Genomic DNA, 21,572 nt, shown 5'->3' on the forward strand with positions numbered 1-21,572 from the left:
AAAAATAGTAAGTAGTCAAGGCCCAAACCCACTGGTTTATCCTTACCTTTTACTGACATTCGAGAGATCTCCTTGGTTTGACAGACACTAAGCTTCTTCCCAGATTTGTGGTGCTGTGATTAAAGCCGAGTGAATCCCCATTTCTGCCTAGGAATTCTGGCTTCCAGCTGCAAAGCTTTCAAGGTCTTCCCACAATGCCCCCCATCTGCCTCCCTCTCCAGATCTCTCCAGGCTCCCGCCTCTCTTCCTGACACTGCAAGCTCCAACTTTGGGGCTCTTCCCTGTGGATCACCTCTAATTTCTCACTGACAAATCTGGTCCCCTGCTCATCTCCTGCTCTTTTGGAATGTCTCACCTCACTTTTCTCCACTGTCACATGTGAATTAGGGGTAGCAGGAGGTAGGGAGTTGTAGTGGAGGATTTTCGAGGTCTCTCTCAGCCCTGACGTTCAGGGGGTCTACCAAGGGCAAAGGCATCACATAAGTGCATGTGTGTGTGTGTGTGTGTGATGTGTGTGTGGTGTGTGTGGGATTTTGTATAATATAGTTAAGGCATGGCTCCTGTCCTCAAGGAGTTTCTAGTTGAGTTGATCTGATGCGTACATAAAAAGCTTCTGATGATTTAAGGAAGGTATCCTATAAGTGAGGTGCATAAAGTTATCAGAGTTCCCCAGAATTTCAAGGAAATGAGAGATTCCCTCTGGAGGCAGAGGAGGGTGTTGGTGAAGGAATAAAATAGGATTCCCCAGGCTCTTTCCCAAGGCTGGCGGTACAGATGGCTTTGGCCTCCTGCCCAAAGTAGCCTAGTTATCTGCCTAGTCCCCATCCCGTGGGTGAGCCATCTCCTACTAGATATCCTGCTGGAAGGGAAATCTGTCCATGGATCCCCAGACTCATACCCTTTGAATTGGTGCCCTTGATTAAATCTTTTTTGCCTTCTTTATAAATGTTTTACTTATTTTAGAGACAGAGTGCAAGTGGGGGACTGACAGATCTGAAGCAGGCTCTGCACTGACAGCAGCAAGCCCAATGCAGGGCTGGAACCCATGCACCTGGAGATATGGCCTGAGTCAAAGTCAGATGTTCAACCGACTGAGCCACCCAGACACCCCAGATCTTTTTTGCCTTCTATTTTTTTTTTAAATTTTGTTTTTGAGAGAGACAGAGAGACAGACAGACAGAGACAGAGTGTGAGTGGGGGAGGGGCAGAGAGTGAGGGAGACACAGAATTGGAAGCAGGCTCCAGGCTCTGAGCTGTCAGCACAGAGACTGATGTGGGGCTCGAACTCACGAACCTTGAGATCATGACCTGAGCCGAAGTTGGACACTTAACCAACTGAGCCACCCAGGCGCCCCGGTCTTTTTTGCCTTCTTGATCATACTGCTAATAACATTTATTATTAATGTTAATAATATATTTATTGTTATTAGTATGACTATTTGTTAGACACAGTGCTAAGCGCTTCTCATGCATCATTTCACTTATTCCTTACAACAGTGTTTTAGGTGGCTATGAATATGATTATTATCCCAGTTTACAGATGGGGAAAATGAGGATGAGAAGTTGAGTGACCCATCTTACATCCCATGGGTAATCAGAAACAGAGACATTTTAACTCAGGTTTCTTCCTATTTATCTCCTACTCATTGCATAAATATGAGACCTCAACTACACAAAAGCACAGAAATCTTGAAGCAGAGAACAGGGGGAAGAGAAAGGGACATGGCAGGAGCCATGACTGGGAGTATGGATTAGGGCCAAGGCAGAGGGACAAAAAGTACAGTCTGAAAAGCCAAGGTTAAGGCTGGAAAAGCTCTCCCTGAGAGGGGTTGGGTGTCAGGATCGGGATGACCAAGAAGTAGGATCAGGCAGAGGGAGAACCTCCAAACAGGGAGTCTTTCAAGGATCCCCACGTGGGCCATGCTGGGAGCTTGAACAGGAGGCCTTCAAAGGCAGTTCTCACTTTGCAGCCCTGGGATTCTGTGAACTCTGGGTGTAGCTTTTAGAGCTGGACCTCACCCCAGTCATCTGTCTGGTCACTGAATTCCATCTTCTCCCTGCTACAGAGGAGGGAGGCAAGAGCATTGTGGTTAGAGTGCACCCAAGGCCATTGGACTGCTTGGGTTTGAATCTTGGTTTCTCCTCTACTTCCGAGCTGTGATTTTGGACAATTTATTTTTCTGGGTCTGAGCACACATTGATTTGGGAGCAAGCCCCAGCTTGAATCCTAAGTCCTGTAACCTTGGGCAATTTACCTCATGGCTCATTTCCTCATCAGTAAATAAAAAAATATAATACTTGCCTCATAGGATCATTATAAGGATAGGAGGATTAAATGTTTATGTTTGTAAAGCATTTATAACACTGTCTGGCACGTTTTTGTTTTTTTATTTTTATTTTTGACTGCATGTTAAAAACTTGTCTACAATCCGTTAAATGTAGCACACAGCACAATTTCATTGTTAGCCGTTTACATGTGGGTCTTCTTTGCGCTCCACTTGCTGCGAAGGGCAGAAAACAGATTCAATCCATCTTTGGCCGTAGCCCACTGACTGATTCCTGTTTGGTGCTCAATAAAGTGACCAGTTTGAAGTAAACCAGGAGACAGTAGCATGGGCAGCAGAGAGCTGCCCAGATAAGCAGATCTTAAACTGCTGATTGAGTGTAGGGGAGGAACAAGCAGTGATTCTCCTCTTTCTGGAATATTTGAAGGGGCTCGGATACTGACTAGAGAGAGGCTATGAGACCCTAGAAGAGGTGGGACAAACAGCCCAGTGTTTATGTAAAGAGCAGGGCTTTGGAACCAGTGATCAGAGCCAGTTCTCTTACGTGTAAAATAGATCAGTATCCAATAAAATGAGGTAACAATAGTAACGACTATTTACTGAGCACATTCCAAGTGGACAGGCACCAGCTAAGTATTTGTCATGTCCATTCACAAATGAGGCTGGGTGAGGTTAAGCGACCTGCCCAAAGACACAAAGCAATAAAATGGAAAAGTCAAGACTCGAATCGAGGTGTGACCTGGCGCACCTAAGCGCGATTCAAACAATAAGAGCCACTTTAAGACAATCGGCTTATGAATAGCGGCAACACAAGGAAAGCACGGTTGCTCTTCAACGCTACCACCGGCACACACGCCCCGGCGCGAGGTGAAAGTTCCGCCGCCTTTCGGAGCTTACGTGCGCTCCGTGACCGCCGCGGCTGACGAGGGGCAGGCGGACGAGACCGCATGCGCTCTGGCGCCCTCGAGCGCGCCCCTCCCCCACGGCGGCTGCAGCGCTGGCACGGGGCGCATGCGCACACCCGGCGGGCGGAGGGCGGCCCAGAGCTAGTGGAAAGATTTGGAAGAGCAAGTGCGCGGGAGCTGGGCGGTGGAGTGCGAGCGCGCAGGCGCGGCTGGGGCCGGACAGCGACTCCGGAATCTCAGCGAGTCCCACTCTGCGTCGCACCCCGAGCCGCCACCATGGCCGCCTATAAGCTGGTGCTGATCAGGCACGGCGAGAGCGCTTGGAACCTGGAGAACCGCTTCAGCGGCTGGTACGACGCCGACTTGAGCCCTGCCGGGCACGAGGAGGCGAAGCGCGGCGGGCAGGCGCTGCGAGGTGAGGAACGGGCCGGGGCGGGCTGCGGAGGCTCGGGCGGGCGCCCCTGGTTGCGGGCCGCCTGGCTCGCCCCCGTGCCCTCGCGGAGAGGGCTGACCTTGGGCTTCAGCTCTCCTGCAGTTTATTTTGCGGTTGGCAAAATGGTTTCAGGGTGTGTGTGCGGGGGGGGGGGGGGCTGTCGACTTGCTCAAGGTCACCCAGTGGTGTGATGGGCCACGCCGGGAAGAGTACTGGGAGCGGTCGCCCCGCAACCCACTGCATTCTCCACGACACCGCCTTGGCGAAATTCTCCCATTTACTAATCTGAGCATTCAGTAACTCGGGGACGGGTTATTAAATTGGATGGCCGGTGTCTTCCGGGAGCTGTAACCAAGCCTTTTCAAGAGGCTGCTGCGGATCCTCGTGAAGCGTCAGACCACACGCTTGTCCCCGGCTGTGGGGGAGTAACGCGGCGCTGGGCGGACAACAGGCCTCACGAAACCCACGTGCTTATGTAGGCCTTTGCTGTTCAGCAGCATCCCACGAATCTTGTGCCCCGAATGCATCCACAAATGTAATTGAGTGAATGAATGAGTGAATGAATGAATAATTTGAGTTGTCCTCTGCACGATTCCATGAAGTAGATTATTATCCCCTTCCTTACTTTCCCTCCCTGGCCCTCTTCTATAGCTGGGAAAAGTGAGGATTGCATAGATGACTTGTTCAAGGTCGTATCTCCTTATTCCTAGTCCATCCCGCTCGCTCCAATTCTGGGTTGAGTAACAGGTAGACGCTGGGCAAAGGTGGAAGTGGCAGTGAGATAAACTCGCCTACCCAGGCTTGCCCCCTGGGCGAACAGCTCTTTGTGGTTTTGGAATGCTTTTTATAAGGAAGCATTCTCAGCTGCCAGCAACTCAGAGAATCCCTCTGTACTGAGGAGGTGCTTCCACTGATGTAATTAGGGCAGATTTTGCCCTGCGCTCTTCTAACCTCTGGACGTTGAAGCAGCCATTTGAAAGGGTCATTGATGCCTGATGTGGAACAGGTATTTGGCCTCAGGTTACTCTTTCTAGCTTCTTGCCTTCACCGTAGATCCTTTTGAATTGAAGCAAAGGTTTGGAAAGTGTAGGAAATGTAATCCTGCTGGCTGTGTGTCTGCTTTGAGATGGCTTGGTGTGACTTACATTTAGGAGAGGCTGGGAAAGGGAAAGAGCTGGGAAAGGAGGCCATTTTCTCTGTGTTTGGCAGGAAGAACTGTATGGGTCTGTGGTGGTTTGCTGATGACTAGCCCAGGACAAAGATAATTGCAGCTGTACCCTAAAAGAGTGATCAAATGGTTAAACTTGTAATCTCTTTAAAGTAGCAGACCCTATTTCAAGATTTTGTTGCTGTTGATTTATTTTTAGTAATCTCTACATCCAACGTGGGGCTGCAAGTCAAGGACCCCGAGATCAAGAGTTGCATGCTCCACCGACTGATCAGCCAGGCACCCCCTATGTCACTTTCTAAGTAAATGTTGGTAGCGTTAGTTTAAAAAAAAAAAATCCTATTTAAAAGATTAGTATCTGTTATGGGCATCACAAATGATTATATTAAACAAGACTAAAAGCAGAAATCTGAATCGTGAAGACCATTGTGAATAAAAAACCTAAATATACTAAATTCTTCAGAGCTTTAAATGATAGTAGGGTTTATAAACTCTTGAATCGTTTCAGGAGGGAACTAGTGAGAACTGAGTTTCTCCATGCAGTCTTACTCCTGGGAGAGGATGAGGTCCACACCACATATCACACCATCCACCCCACACTTGGGAATATCCTAGGCTATGCTTTTATTTAATGGGGAAGTTCTCCTGAGTGGAACTGCTTTTCTTCTTGGGGACCTATTTGTGTATCCAACAGGAGGCACTCCATCACAAGGGGAAATAATAATTGCAGTGAAACAGCCAGTAGCTTTTCAGCATGGGAGATGAGGCTTGCACTTGCCAGTGACTCAGCCTTTTATTGGGGAGCCATTCCTCCCCTTATAGTTAGGGAGGAAATGGTAATGGAGTCTACTGGACTTGTCCTGAGGTTCAGTGATGAGATTTGATGAGATTTGTCATCTTTTCCCCTGTGGGTAGTGATGGGTTTCCTGGTGATTAATCCTCCCCTCCCCCATCAGCGTAGTTCTTACTGGCCTCATTCTCAGTTGAACGACTGGCAGAATTCACTTCACATTGCATTAATTACTGTTGGCAACCTCAGTATGAGGCAATACCCAGGAAAGTTTGTGCTGAATTTCAAAGAGGGCCTTGTAGCCTCATGGAGGAAAACACTACATAAAGGGCCATCTCCCTTTTAAAGTGGGAAGGGGGGATAATCTTCCACGAACTAAGAAGATTAATTGTTGGGGTGGTTGGGGCAACATAACTTGATTACTATGCCTTAATAACTACTGTATGAGGAGAGATTCGTGTCTAAATGAGTCAGACTGCACAGCATTTGCTCTTTCTGCTTTCTCCAGGGAGTGGCTTCTCCTGAACTTGGTCTAACAGTTGACCTAAGTGTGTACAGGTTCGCACTTGACTATAGCAGAAAGGCACTGTGGATTAAGAGACTGATGTGATTTCCACTACATAGTGAAAATACAATTTCATTCAACGTACTGAAGTTTTAATCATCATCCTCTAAGAGCTCTTGCTGTGTCCTGATTGTTGGGTTTCAAATTGTTTTCCCGTAGACAAGAGGTTAGGTCTGAAATATATTTACTAGTATTGGGCAGAAGTGACTGTTTTAACTAAAATACAAACAGATCCTTAGGGCTTAGAATAATATGGAGGTAGCTAGAGATGGAGGTTATGAGTTGGATTTTGGAGTCACACAGCTTGGGTTTTAATCTCTCATTTACAGCTGTGACCTTGGATGATTTGCTTAATCCCTCTAGTCTTTATTTTCCTCATCTGGTAAAATGGGTTGTAAGGATTATAATCTCAGGATTGTCATGAAGACTAAATAAAACGTATACAAAATAATGTGTATAGTGCTTGACAGATGGTAGGCCCTCCATAAATACTGGTTATTATTTAGTAAGAGATTCCAAGTTTTTAAGGATCCTTTTCTTGAAACAATTGAAGCAGAAATAAGTTCTTAAAATGGGCTTAACACAGCATTCTGGGGTTTAGGATAAGCAGCACAGATGGCATAGGTTAGCTCCCTGACAATACATTTAGGTCTTGGGTTAGATGAATTATTGGGGAACCATGGAAAGTACATTGTCAACTATAACATAAATCAACATATTTTGTCTTCTGTAAAGGTGGAATATTGTCTTTTTTTCCTAGGGTATACAAACTAGTTAAATTTAGATGTGAGAAAACTCTGGTTCCATAGTGGACTCGATTGGCTTATCACTTTGAATTTATGATTCCCAGATGCTGGCTATGAGTTTGACATCTGCTTCACCTCCGTGCAGAAGAGAGCAATTCGGACTCTCTGGACAGTGCTGGATGCCATTGACCAAATGTGGCTGCCTGTAGTGAGGACTTGGCGCCTCAATGAGCGGCACTATGGGGGTCTGACTGGCCTTAATAAAGCAGAAACTGCTGCCAAGCATGGTGAGGCCCAAGTAAAGATCTGGAGGCGCTCCTATGATGTCCCGCCACCTCCGATGGAACCCGACCATCCCTTCTACAGCAACATCAGTAAGGTATGGACAAATGGGGGTTTGGCTCATTCTGCCTAGGACCAGGGTGTTAGAACCTGGGCCTCACTCTTTTTTAGCTTTTAGTAGTGTCTGCTTGGTCCTATTGAGTTTAATTTATGCTAGTTAATTGTTATTCTCCTTCTCCAAGGAATGGCCTTCACTTGTTAAAAAGATTTAGTTGATACTTGTTTACCTAAAAAGAAATTATATCTTCTTTTTTGTATCTCCATTGCGATACCTTATAAAACCCATCCATAGTCGTAGGGCCTTTAAAAAAAATTTTTTTTAATGTTTATTTACTTTTGAGAGAGGGAAGGAGGGAGAGGGGGAGGGACAGAGGGGGGAGACACAGAAATCAAGAGCAGGCTCCAGGCTCTGGTCTGACAGCACAGAGCCCACATGGGGCTCGAACCCCACAAATTGTGAGATCATGGCCTGAGCCGAAGTTGGACACTTAACTGACTGAGCCACCCAGGCGCCCTTTAGAGTTGTAGGGCCTTCTTAAGCCAACTATTAAGATTAAGTGAATTGGGAAGAGCTTTATACCTACCTTTTTTCTTCTAAGTTCTGTTTCATTTGAACTGTTCATTTTCCCAATAGCGGGTAATGGTGGTAGGACGAGCAGCAAAATAATTCTTCTCCCTGTGACCAAACTCTCAGCTCCATTCTGTGTCCTGGTGAGAGACCTTCACCTATCACTTTGATTCATACCTTAGGGGATGAGGAATGGGCAGAACAGATACAACTACTACTAATTGGTGAGCATGGATTTTTATTGTTTAGGATCGCAGGTATGCAGACCTCACTGAAGATCAGCTACCCTCCTGTGAGAGTCTAAAGGACACAATTGCCAGAGCTCTGCCCTTTTGGAATGAAGAAATAGTTCCCCAGATCAAGGAGGGGAAACGGGTCCTGATTGCAGCCCACGGCAACAGCCTTCGGGGCATTGTCAAGCATCTGGAGGGTATGTACATTTTTCCGGGGAGCCCTCCAGGAGGGACACAGCAAAACTGCCACAAATCGGATTTATTTCATGCAAAAGAGATCTTCAGGGAAAGGCTGGACACATTGATAGTCCCTCAGTTTGCATCTTAAATTGGTTCACCTGAGGGCCTAGAGGCCTAGATGTGCTGATTTTTGTCAGACTGGATGGACTACACAGGACATTTGAGATGTGTATAGTCCTGCTTCACTGTGGGTTTCCAAACCCCACTTTGGGAGAGATATCTGCGGTATACCACCTTACATACTTTTTTTCTTTTCAGTGGCTGAGAACTAAGTATTGGAGGCATTCTTTGGGTGATTGATCTATAATACAGATTGTTACTGTTACTATAAATATCAGAAGGGGTGTCTTGTTTTAATTCCTACCAAAGTCCTTTGTCACCTGCAGGGGGGACATGGATTCGTGTCTAGCTTGGCTTATCATGGTGTGTATTTCCTTCAGGTCTTTCTGAAGAGGCTATCATGGAGCTGAACCTGCCAACAGGTATTCCCATGGTCTATGAATTGGACAAGAACTTGAAGCCCATCAAGCCCATGCAGTTCCTGGGGGATGAAGAGACCGTGCGTAAAGCCATGGAAGCTGTGGCTGCCCAGGGCAAGGCCAAAAAGTGAAGGCGAGCAGGCAGACTACTTTTCCAAGGACACCCTCCCTACCCATCCCGTTCCTCCACATTTCTTCCCTGCACATGTCACACTGACCACATCTGTAGGCATCTTAAGTTTTAGCTGCAGATGGGGACCAGTGGCTCCTAATTGTGTTTAGCCATTTGTCTCTTGCACCCACTCTCTTCATATAGTCTAGTCAGAATGGCACTTCTGGGGCATGAGTCTTCAGTCCCAAGCTGAGGGAAGACTTTTACCCAAAAGTAGAGAGTTAGTAACTCTGGTGTTTTTGCTACTGTTTATTGAGTTGGGGATAGGAAGGAACCATGCTAAGATGTGACCAATGAGAAGTAAGAGAGCCTATTTGTGTTCCCAGGAGCCAGTCCTGTACTATTCTGTAGTCAGGTGACTGTCTGGGGGGGGCTCCAGTCATTCCAGTGAAAGAATCATTTCCCCTCTGACCCCAGAAGAGTTGGCTCCAGAAGACTGGGATCAATTTAAATGTTTTGTGTTGCATCTACTTTTACAAAAAGAAAAAAAAAAAGTATATATATATATATACACACACACATATATAAAATAATACAAACCAAAAACCCTTCTGGGGTTTCTAGTTGCGGTTGAAATATTCCCACATGCAGTCATCCCAAAATAAGCCATTCCTCACACCAACGTGGGAGAAGCCCCTTGACTTCTGAGGCCTAGGAGTTTATCCTGCTGTGTGTTTTAGAATCCCTCCCCTGCCTTAATGTTTTATGGCAGTGAAATGCCTCTTGATCACGTCCAAGCGTGTCTTTTACTGTATATGTTTCTGATCATGTTCCAGTTGCTTGGTCCTGCCACCTGGGCCCAGTACTCATTTTGAGCGTAACTATACTATATCTTTTTTCCAGATCAGTATAATAAAGGAGTGATGTGCAATATCTTCTGTGTGATGTAGTAATCTCTCATTTGAGAAGATCAGCTTGAACATTAAACTGGGTGTGTCTTACTAGGGTTTTCCACCTTAGGTTGGGGAGCTGAAGTGTGGGGGTGAGCAGGTCTTCCTGGCTGAGCCCTCCATTCCTGTTGCCTCTATAGCACTTGCTCAGTGTGCTGGCTGAATACTCCTTGAGTGGTCAAATTCTCAAACTCCATTATGCCTTCTTTTGCGTAAGGTAAAGGCTTGTTTACCTTAAAAAAGCTAACCTTTTTCTATTAAAATCTGTAAACTTGGTGCCTGGGTGGCTCAGTTAAGCATCTGACTTCAGCTCAGGTCGATTTTGAGGTTTGTGAGTTTGAGCCCCACATCAGGCTCACTGCTGTCAGCCTGATTCAGATCCTTTGTCCTCCTCTCTTTGCCCCTCCCCCTGCTTGTGCGCTCTCTCAAAAATTAAAATCTGTAAACTTGATTCACACTTCATCCTCAAAAACGGCACATAACTGTATAATAAAATGATGCAGAAGAAAAGGACTATTACATTGTATACGTAATCGGGAAGGGACATTGCTCACATTTTCCTTCTCTTTAAAGCTTTTCAAAAGATAATGAACATGAAAGCCTACAAGGCAAGAGAAACCCCATAATACCTTTCTTCTACTAGGAGCAAGTAACACCCTCAGTCTGTTAAGCTCTCATGAAGCTCCTCTATGCCAGCTACATAACCTCTAATCTTGACAACCTCTGAAACGGCTGGTATCCCGAATTTACAGAAGAAATAGACTGAAAGAGATGTAGAAACTTGCCAAATATATACTACTAAGTACTGGAACCCAGATGAAAGATGTTGAACAGAAGTCCTTATCCTAAAATGTAAATACTAATCATCTTGCTTTTCAGGTTTAGTTTTTCACTTGATCTATAACCCTAGGATGACCTTTAGTAATTTAAGTCTCCAACAGTCTGGTGGAATAAGTTTACTTGGCCTATAATGAATCTTAAACCAAAAGTTGATAATTTTCTTTGAGGCTCTTCGCCCAAGTCAGACTGGAGCAGCTTAGATCAGAGTCCCTCTATATCCTGACATAGCAGTCTTCAGTCATTGACTAGAACTCTTGTGGCAGGAAAGTAACAGAAAACCAGCATTATTTATCATTACTACCAGAAGGCCAGCAACCACTGTACCTCTAAGACTGCTTACCCAGGGTAGCACATCATAATCACCCATGGAGCTGAAAGAAAAACCCAAACATCTGTTGTGGGTTCACCTCATGAGATTCCAAAGCAGAGCTAGGGTTCCGTTGTTTTTTAAGCTTTATAGGCAATTAAAAATTTTTAATTTTTTTTTAATGTATGTCTATTTTTGAGAGCGAGAGAGCGAGCGAATGGGGAAGGGGCTGAGAGACAGGGAGACACAAAATCCAAAGCAGGCTCCAAGCTCTGAGCTGTCAGCACACAGCCCGACGCGGGGCTCAAACTCATGAACCATGAGATCATGGCCTGACCTAACCGACAGAGCCACCCAGGTGCCTGCCCCACTTCATAGACAATTCTGAGGTTCATCTAACCCAGGCTGAGAACCGCTATTCCAACACAGAGAAACTCTTGTCTCTAGAACCAATTTTAGATTAGTGAATATCACTAAACATCACTATTTAGGCATAGCTGTCAGCTATGAGAACACTCAAAAAAAATTTTTATGGTGATTTTGCTATGTGTTAGTCACAATACCAGGTACTGAAGACTCAAAGACAGAATCCTGCCCTAAAACCTCAGGCTAGAAGGGGAGACAGGCTCATAAACTTAGCTGTGATACAATACAGTGGTCAACAGTGAGAAAACCTAACCTGCTCTGCAGCAGGTCAGAGGAGGCTATTACCCAACTGTTTCAAATGCTCTTCTTTAGGACACTATTAACAGCATTTCTTTGTTTACTTATCACCTGTCTTCCCCCATTAGAATTTTTTTTTTTTAATGTTTACTTATTTCTGAGAGGGAGAAAGAGAAAGCATAAGCAGGGGAGGGGCAGAGAGAGAATTCAAAGCAGGCCCCAGGCTTAACTGTCAGCATACTGCCCAACGCGGGGCTTATTCCAAGAACCACGAGATCATAACCTGAGCTGAAGACACTTAACTGACTGAGACATCTAGGTGCCCCCTGCCCACGTCTAGAATCTAAGCTCTACAAGGAAAGGATTCTATCATGTTCACTGTTTTACCTCCTACTTCCTGAAACACTGGTGGGCAGAATAATTGCCTAACATATTTGAATGAATGATGTCCAACAAGCACTCATAATTAATGAACCAATGTCAATTTGGAGAGCCTCTAATTGCATGTGCAAGATCCTATTCAATATTTGGTAAAAGGAGGCATCAAGGTACAGGACAAAGATTAATGCTCTGCCACTTGGATGTCTGCATGACTTAAGGCAAGTTAACTGATTTTTCTAAATCTTAGTTTACTTTTCTGTAAAGTGTGGACATAATTAGTACATGCCAGGGCTACTGGGAAGTTCAGAGATAAAATAAGTACAATGGCTAACACTGTAGAGAGAATCAACTGGTAGCATCTACCTGCAAGGTAATGTGGGTGAATCTAACCAAAATTTAAAATGTGCACATTCTTTGACCCAGTACGCTCCACTTTTAGGAATCTCTGTTGCCACAGAATCTTAGGCAGGCACAAGGATGTATGGTATAGGGATTTTCTCTGCAACACTGCAAAAAAATCTATAAAGCTTAAAATATCCATCAGTAAGGGGACTAAACTATATCGAAATGTCTAGCATAAGGCCTAGAACTTAACAGATACTTTAGAAGGTGATCAAATCTATAATAGTAATATAATAACAACAATAGTGCCATGTACTGGAACTTCTGCATTTCTTCCTCACAATAACCCTATGAGATCATACCATTCCAGACAAGGAAACAGACTTTTAAAAGAAAGTAAACTTGCACTACTATCAATGTCAACATGCTGATTATTTTAGTATACTGTAATTTGCACAATGTCACCATTAGGGGAAAATGGGCAAAGTGTACAAGGGATCTATCTGAATTGTTTCTTAAAACTGCATGTGGAGCTACATTGATCTCAATACTCTTTTCTAATTTAAAAAAACCGAACAGGGTCACTTGGGTAGCTCGGTTGGTTGGGCGTCTGACTCTTGGTTTTGGCTCAGGTCATGAACTCACTCACGTTCGTGAGTTCGAGCCCTGCATCAGGCTCTGGGCTGGTGGTGCAGAGCCTGCTTGGGAATTCTCTGTCTCTCCCTCTCTCAAAAACAAACATTTAAAAAACCCCAAAAACAACAAAAAAACAACCTAACCTATTCTGGCTAGCAGCTAGAGGATACAAACCCAGTTGGGTTGATTCCAGAGTTCACCTGTAACCACTGTCACTACACACAGAAGATGTGTGCAGTGACAGATGCTCCTTGAAGAACATCTCAAGAATTGACATATCTTGAGATGCCTGGGTGGCTCGGTTGAGCATCTGACTCTTGGTTTCAGCTCAGGTCACGATCTCATGGTTTGTGAGATTGAGCCCCACAGTGGGCTCTGTGCTGACAGCTCAGAGTCTGCTTGCGAATCTCATTCTCTCTCTGCCCCTCCCCTGTTCGTGCTCTCTCTCTCTCTCTCTCAAACTAAATAAACTTAAAAAATATATAGATTAAAAAAAAATTGACATCTCTTCTTTCCTTCTATTCTCTCTGCAGCTTTTCCATGCTTAAACCCTCATCTCTTCCTCATCCCCAAACCTGCATGTTCATTCCTGCTTTTGCGCTCTGCTTAAGTTTTTCTGTCTGCCTTGCATATCTTCATTTCACTACCTCAGTTCTTCAATTCCTTTTACTTCACATTACAGATCTTTCCCTGGTCACCTCACGAAACAGTGCTCTGACCCTCTTTTCAATTCAGATTTAACGTTTCCTGGAGTACCCACTAATCAGTAATACTATATTCACCTAATTACTTTCAGAACTACTCACATGCACCCTGCATCACCACGTGTTCTATCATTTTCACTAAACCATAATCTCTCTAAACGAGGGGATGTTTATAAAGTGCTTGATCCGGTGCCTGGCACATAGGAAGTACTCAATAAACAGAAGTGCTTAAAAGGAACATAAAAAATGCAAAAATGACTGGAGGTGAGGGTTTTTTTTTTAATTTGAGAGCAAGAATCTCAAGCAGGCTCTGAGCTGTCGGCACAGAGCTCAATGCAGGGCTCAAACTGACAAACTGGGAGACTATGACCTGAGCTGAAACCAAGAGTCAGATGCTTAACCGCCTGGGCCACCCAGGTGCCCCATGTCATGTTTTTAGATTCCTTTCCCTACTCAAGACAACAGAAACCATAAAATCCTTTTAGTAAAAATGTTTTGTCACAGCAATAAATATGTATTTGTAAGACTGTCAGAAGAAACAGATTACTTCCAACATTATACAGTTCATTTGCTGGCACCTCCAAAAGAGAATCACTCAAGAGAATGAAATCCATTGCAAGGTTCATAAGAAAAATATTCTGACAGTAAAAGTTGCTGGCAGATTTTTCTACAGGTAGTTGTTGGTCAACCTGAGGTGTGTGAATAAAAACAATGGCATCCTGATGTTGGGTTCATACACGTACTCTTAGAAACAGCTTACCCCTCCCGTGGGGTAAAATGTAGCTTCTTAGGTCTGCAAGAATTCAGGCTGTACTCGAGCCACTTTCCGGAATTCTTTAGTGTGAGTCTTAGGGCACTGCATCTCACACCAGCTAATGGGAACCATCTGGACACCTGGAAGGGAAGAGCTGGTGTTGGAGCTGGGACCCCTAATGTTTGCTTAAGACCCTTCCCTTTTCAGCTGGGTATGAACGGAAGTGTCACCAAGCTACCTAGCGAACCTCACCTCATACAGAAAAAGCCTGGTTTATTCCACTGACTAAGGCAGTGAGTCCCCCCTCAGACCTTTCAATTTACAAGAATCATTCCAATCTCTGAGTAGTATCAACACTCATACTGCTGCCTAAATAATTAAAAAACAAGGGTAATGAAAGAAAACAGTGGACTGATCCCAAACCATTACTCTTAGGGAAAGGTAAGCATGTGGAAGAATGGACCAACTCACCCGATTCACTGTGGGCCACCACTACCCCAAGCTCATTTTCAGCAGTGGTCAGAAGGTAATTGGACTGTGCGTCACCCAGGGAGATCTAGTCATGTAACACTGGTTAAGGAAAATGACAGGTTTTAAGTCTTCCCTCGCACAGCCACTTGAGCTACTTTCCACTTCTACTTCTTGTTTGACAAAGGACCACAAGACTGCTAGGAATAAAGGATACCACTTTGGCTAGGACAATGTCACCTGGGCGGAAACTCTTATAAATCTCAACCTGTAAAGAAAGAACAGGAATGTTAAATGAAAGCTCTAAATCAGATCCACATGAAACTATTAATCCCTCTAGTAAAGCCAGTCTACTTTTTAACCCCACAGGGTGGAAGTCATCATTAGTCAAGTCAATCAACAACTTTTATTGCTTCCACAGCATCATCACATAAATGAAAGATTTTTAATTCAGTAACCTGAGCAGGAATCTGACTAGGACAGAAGGTACTATAGTTGGCTCTGAAAGAATCCAGAGTAAGTCTGAGAGAATAACTATGAATAAACACCTGGCTTCAAAGGCAAGGAGTAAACTAGTCCCTTCTGGTCAATAGAGCAAACAAAAATCCTAGGGAGAGGAAAGGGACAGTGAACCCCACACTTTTCAGTAGGAAATAAATTCCCTGCATCTTTGGATCCACATTCCCACAGATGTTTGAAATTCACTAGAATAATTTAAGGACTGATATTCCTCAGACCATCAGAGAGGAAAAAACAACAAAAACAACAACAACAAAAACAAACAGAACCAACCAACAACCTTGTCTTTTTCAGTAGCTCGGACATCTTCCTTGCTGTAAAAAAGAATTAACAGAAAGATTAATAATCTATGAGAAAGATAAGAGAAAGAATTATCCTGCAAAATCCTAGTAGACAAAGAGCTACAAGAGTAGAGAGAACAAGTCATAACTGGAACCCAAATGCCACCAAGAGAAGCAGGGTAGAAGCCTTCCCAGTCCTCACCCAGAGGAGAAAACCACATTCCCATTCTTGGGTCACACAGAGCAGCTGTAGCAATACCTCTGACTAGAGAAAAGCAGATCAGATTTGGCAGGAAAGGATAAGGAACTTTGCTGCCTTAGGGGAGCTTGAACAGAAGCACTATAGAACCACATGGAATTCTGAGGGTGGAAAGAGTCTGAGAAGTTAAATTATCTAGCTCACAAGTATTGTTTGTCCTTTCTCAAAAAACCTGTAGGAAAAAAAACTACTATTTCACCCACTAACCATTTCTTTTTTTAAAAATTTTATTTTTAAGTGGGGCGCCTGGGTGGCTCAGTTGGTTAAGTGGCCAACTTCAGCTCAGGTCATGATCCCACAGTTCATGGGTTCGGGCCCCGCATCGGGCTCTGTGCTGACAGCTCAGAGCCTGGAGCCTGCTTCGGATTCTCTATCTCCCTCTCTGCCCCTCCCCCACTCCTGTTCTTTCTCTCTGTCTCTCTCAAAATTAAATAAACATTAAAAAAAAAAGAAAAAGATTTTATTTTTAAGTAATCTCTACACCCAGCATGGGGCTCAAACTCACAATGCTGACATGAAGACTTGCATGCTTTACTGAGCCAGCCACGTACCCCTTACCCACTAAGCTTTTTCATGTCTTACAATCCTTTAAAATGTATTAAATTCAAGAAAGGAAGTGATTTCCTAAAATGACTTCTACTTAGTTTCAATGTTTGTTTATTTTTTGAGAGACAGAGTGAGCAGGGGAGGGGCAGAGAGAGGGGGAGACACAGAATCTGAAGCAGGCTTCAGGCTCTGAGCTGTCAGCACAGAGCCAGATGTGGGGCTCGAAACCACAAACAGCAAGATCATATCCTGAGCCAAAGTTGGATGCTTAACCAATTGAGCCACCCAGGTACCCCCCTTCTACTTTGTTTCATACGAGTCATCCTGTACCACTAGTCTCTAGCTTAGCTCAATTCTTTTCATTTTAAAGCTCGATCTTGTGAGGGCACCTGGGTGGCTCAGTCGGTTAAGCATCTGACTTGTCCCAGGTCATGATCTTGTGGTTAGTGGGTTCGAGCCCTGCGTTGGGCTCTGTGCTGACAGCTCAGAGCCTGGAGCCTGCTTCAAATTCTGTGTATCCCTCTCTCTCCCTCTCTGCCCCTCTCTGCTCATGCTCTTTCTCTCTCTCTAAAATAAATAAACATTAAAAAAAAATTTAAAGCCCGATCTTGTTCGTATTTTCCTTTGTTTCCTAGTTCATACATTATAAAATTTTCTTTGGACACTACCTGGAGAGAATCAAAGCACAAAGAGAGAGGCAGGTATAGAAACCATAATGGTTCCTAAAAATTCCAGTCTCCTGTTCTATCCTATTTCATTCCAGGTGCTGTGGCAAATGTGAAGACACAAATACTTCTTACCGGATAGTTCCTCGAAAAGAGTTCTTAAGTGGTGTGGACCCCACATATAGGATGTGCACTTTGGCAAAGCGCGAATTGATGCTAGAGACCTGTGGAACAGAGAAAAGATCAGCATTAGGGTCTGTGCTTGTCAACTCAAGGAGGCAGCATGAAAGTAGGAATTAGGGTGATTTTAATCCAAGCAACCTTACTAATTACAGAATTTAAGATAAGTTGATTCTTACTTAACTCTGCATAAATGATACATACCTAGTGGAACGAGAGTCACTCTGGCCACCTAATAGAGTTACTGAGGGTGTCCAATGAAATGTGGAATAGGTCTTGAAAAACACAGAAGACTAACATAAATAGACACAGGGCATTATAGCAAATCTAGACCTTTAACAGATCTAATTAAGAGTCCTGCAGAGTGGACAGAAGTTAAGTGTACATTTCAGCTACTGCACAATATTTGGATCACTGCCTCTCCAGTTATTTTCAGAATAACACACAAATTTTCTCCTGGAGAAATTTACAAGGAGTGCGACTAAGAGCTACAAGTTAACCTGCAGAAAGTGGGGATGGGCAGGGTGTACTGATGTATTTCAGTTACTGATCAGTACAGCATCAATTTTACTTCCCCTGAAACACTTTAAAAGACCTGAAATTTAACAGGAATGAGAGAGGATAAGGCCTCTCTCATTGCTTTGCTGCAGGAAAAGATCTCAGCTTCCAGATGTTAAAAAAAATAGGCCTCCTAGGGGCACCTGGGTGGCCAAGTCGGTTAGCATCTGACTTCGGCTCAGGTCATGATCTCGTGGTTTGTGAGTCTGAGCACCGCGTTGGGCTCTGTGCTGACAGCTCAGAGCCTGGAGCCTGCTTCAGATTGTGTCTCCCCCTCTCTCTTCCCCTCCCATGCTCATGCTCTGTCTCTGTTTCTCAATAATAAATAAACATTAAAAAAAATTAATAAAAATAAAAGGCCTCTTTATTACCTTTTGGCACCTGTTTCCCAAACTGCATACTCAGGGAATCGGCTCAGTGAAAGAAGTATGCGTGCCTGAACTTGGCTGCCTTGATTATTATTCCAGAACTTTCTAGGCCAATACAGTCCAGTAACACTGTGATGATAGTAGTGTTCTGTACTGGCCAATAGGGCAACTGTTAACTATATGCAGCTAGTGAGACTGAGGAAATGTATTTTTAATTTTAATTCATTTCAATTTAAGTGGCCATATATGGCTAGTGGCTACCATATTAGATAGTGCAGTTCAACAAGATCATGATTTTACCACCGAACAGGTTTCCTAGGCAGGGAGGTTAAGACCAACTTACCTTACAGGTTACAATAGCCCCCACATCTGGTAGTAATTGGGATTCTGTTTCTCTCATCACAGAAATGACAGGAAGCTATAGAGAGAAGAATAAAATATGAGTATCCTGACTAGGCCTTGCATAAAGGTATTTGTGGCTTAAGAGTAATGCAGCAATGCCTTGGTCCACAGCTGAGGTCACGAGGGCAGGTGGACTACAGACTTATTTGTGCCCAGAACAGATAGCCTTAGAAATTTTAGGCAATAGGAGGGTCAAGAGACCATTCTTCAAGGGAAGAATGCTGTTAGAGTGTATAGTCTAATAATTTCAGATCAATTCTAACAAGCTTTTTGGTGATTTTCTTGGAATATAACCAATTGTCTGGAATCATGGATAACTGGATTCTTTCCTCCAAAGTTATACTACTTCCTTCTCCTTCTCATTTTATTGTACTGGCTAGAATTTCCAAATAAATGTTATATAATAATGGCCATACTTGATTAATGCTATTTTAAGGAAATACTTGTAGTTTTCTCCTTGAGCATGGTATTGGCTGTTGCTGTAAGACAGATATTTTGAGCCTCATCTTTTATTAATCTCTCCCTTGTTCACTACGCTTCAGTTCCCTGGCCTTCTTTCAGTTTCACTAATTCATTAAATATCTTCTCATGTCAGGATTTCTATTCAACCTGTTTTTTTTTTTTTTTCTATCAAGACTGTGCTCTACCCACCCACCCAACTCTTTATTTATCCTTTAGATTCAGTTTAAATGTCACTTCTGCTGACTAGGGTGGATCTATTACATATTTTCATGATAACCTGTAATATTCTTTCATTGTTTTTTTTTTCTTAACGTTTATTTATTTTTGAGAGACTGAGAGAGAGCATGAGCAGGGGAGGGGCAGAGACAGAGGGAAACACAGAACCTGAAGCAGGCTCCAGGCTCTGAGCTGTCAGCACAGAGCCCGACGCGGGGCGTGAACCCACCAACCATGGGATCATGACTCGAGCTGAAGTCGGATGCCCAATCGACTGAGCCACCCAGGCACCCCTGTAATATTCTTTCAAAGCAGTCATCACCTATGTAGCCATACATTCATTTGAACATTTACTTGTTTACAGTTTGTGTCTGTGCCCCTTGATAGCAGGGACCATGTGTATTTGGCTCATTACCATTTCTCTAGAGGTCAACACTGTGCCTGGCACATAAAAATGCTCAATAGATATCTATTCCTATGAAATGAACAGACTTGGAAATGTTAAAGGGGTGCCTGGGTGGCTGAGCTGGTTAAGGGTCTCACTCTTGATCTTGGCTCCCTCTCTCTCTGCCCCTCTCCCACTGACCTCTCTCTCTCTCAAAAATAAACATTAAAAAAATGTTAAAGACATTCTCAAAATTGAATAAAAAGTCTCTCATTTTACATATGAGGAAGAATCTAAAAACCAGAGAGTTCAAGTTTCTAACCTAAAGCAGAACCAAGGTCTAGATAGTCAGTACCTAAGTGTTCTAATTCTGAATCCTCTTTCTACTATGCTACTGGTCTTTTTCTTTTAATGTTTATTTATTGATTTTTTTTGAGAGAGACAGAAAGAACGTGTATGAGCCGGGGGAGGGGCAGAGAGAGAGGGAGAGAGAGAAATTCCAGCCAGGCTCTGTGCTGCCAGTTCAGAGCCCAACGGGGGGCTTGAACCCAGGAAATGTGAGATCATGACCTGAGCGGAAAACAAGGATCGATGCTCAACCAACTGAACCACCCAGGCGCCCCTGCTATGCTACCTGTCTTTAAGCTGCTCCCTCAAAGACTGTTTATCTGATGCTGGGCTAATCCTGGACGAGCCTCTGGAGCTAGGCAGGAGAGTATCAGGCATTCAACAAACATTACTGAGCATTTACCTTGTGCTAGGCACTAAAGGTATGGTAGTGAGGCTTGCTTTCATGCAACTTAGAGTCTAGTGGGGAGCATGTAACTGGGTGTTTAATTACACGTAAAGATTAAGGCACGGAAGGACAGAAATTTAGTTCTTTGTTAAAGAGTTTAACGAAACAAAACAAAAGCTCACAAAACTCTTATCCTTCACTAGTGGGTTAGGAGAGCTTCTCTGATAAAATGATGCCAGAGAGGCTATCTGAAGGATAGGTAGAAACGAAATAAGCTGAGATGAGCGTGTTCCAAACAGATGGCGTGCGTACAAAGGCTCTGTGGCAGGACAGAGCTTAGCCCATTAGTGACAGTGAAAGAAGCCAGTGTGACTAGACTGCAGAGAGTGAGGTAGGGATACAGCGAAACGCAGCCGGAGAGGTAGGCGACCTTCGGACAAGATTCAGCTCACTGCGGGGCTGAGCGTGCCTCTGCTCGTCCCCTAACTTCCTTCTGTGAGTGTCAGCACTATAACCAAGCGAGACCAAGTGCCCAGCAGTGGAGACCTCAGCTTCAAGAGACCAGCTGTTCTACTGCCGGGGCACTAAAGACGCGCCCGCAAATCAAAAGAAGCCTAAAAGAAAGGAAGAGAAGGAGGAAATGGGAAGTTGCCCCTTTACCGCTCCGTTCTCGCTGCTCTTCGTCAGGCAGCCAGCAAGCGACGAAAAGATGTAGCCGTGTCGCGTGTAAGTGCCGCTGCCCGGGCTGCCCTCCTCCAAGTTACACAGACGTTCGCCTGAAGAAAAATGCTGCATCAGTGACGGGTGCCCAGAAGGTGTTAGCCATCCGGCCTTCCAGCCTCTGTCTCATCCAGAATTCGCTCTGGGCCCCGTACACTTACCCGGAATGCAGTACCTCACGGGTGGCGCCATGACTGCCACAGGAGGGAAACGAAGTCGACTTCTCATTGGCTAAAGTATAGGACTAGTTCTGCAGTAAAAAACGCGTCAATTGGTATGATTTGTCACGTGATCATCGGAGCCTCCGGGAAACTTTATTTCCCAGGTTACCCCGGGACGAGTCCGGGGGCGGGGCTCCGGCACG

General features: G+C 44.4%; 2 protein-coding genes across 4 annotated transcripts; one reads left to right on the forward strand and one right to left on the reverse strand.

Annotated features, from left to right (window-relative positions):
• Nucleotides 1-1,616: 1,616 nt before the first annotated feature.
• Nucleotides 1,617-21,528, reverse strand: EXOSC1 (exosome component 1). 3 transcript variants are annotated; one of them, XR_006587199.1, is made up of 9 exons: nt 21,370-21,528; nt 21,149-21,264; nt 18,631-18,705; nt 17,317-17,405; nt 15,711-15,744; nt 15,129-15,179; nt 14,915-14,999; nt 3,034-4,901; nt 1,617-2,060 (listed from the first exon to the last, which is right to left on the reverse strand). XR_006587199.1 is itself a non-coding variant. In XM_019813636.2 (8 exons), exons 4-8 carry the CDS (start codon nt 17,360-17,362, stop codon nt 14,477-14,479), a joined length of 330 nt encoding a protein of 109 aa, XP_019669195.1. In that variant the 5' UTR covers nt 17,363-17,405; nt 18,631-18,705; nt 21,149-21,264; nt 21,370-21,528; the 3' UTR covers nt 14,166-14,476. The 3 variants fall into 3 exon arrangements, 2 of the variants coding, with proteins under 2 accessions (XP_019669195.1, XP_003994312.2); XM_019813636.2 differs by lacking the exons at nt 1,617-2,060; nt 3,034-4,901 and adding an exon at nt 14,166-14,583 and having other exon boundaries at nt 15,704-15,744; XM_003994263.5 differs by lacking the exons at nt 1,617-2,060; nt 3,034-4,901 and adding an exon at nt 14,166-14,583 and having other exon boundaries at nt 21,370-21,527.
• Nucleotides 3,467-9,799, forward strand: PGAM1 (phosphoglycerate mutase 1). The gene is made up of 4 exons (XM_003994262.6): nt 3,467-3,605; nt 6,997-7,271; nt 8,052-8,232; nt 8,716-9,799. Exons 1-4 carry the CDS (start codon nt 3,467-3,469, stop codon nt 8,883-8,885), a joined length of 765 nt encoding a protein of 254 aa, XP_003994311.3. The 3' UTR covers nt 8,886-9,799.
• Nucleotides 21,529-21,572: the final 44 nt, after the last annotated feature.

The sequence above is a fragment of the Felis catus genome, chromosome D2 (assembly GCF_018350175.1).
Source record: "Felis catus isolate Fca126 chromosome D2, F.catus_Fca126_mat1.0, whole genome shotgun sequence".
Classification (NCBI taxonomy): Eukaryota; Metazoa; Chordata; class Mammalia; order Carnivora; family Felidae; genus Felis; species Felis catus.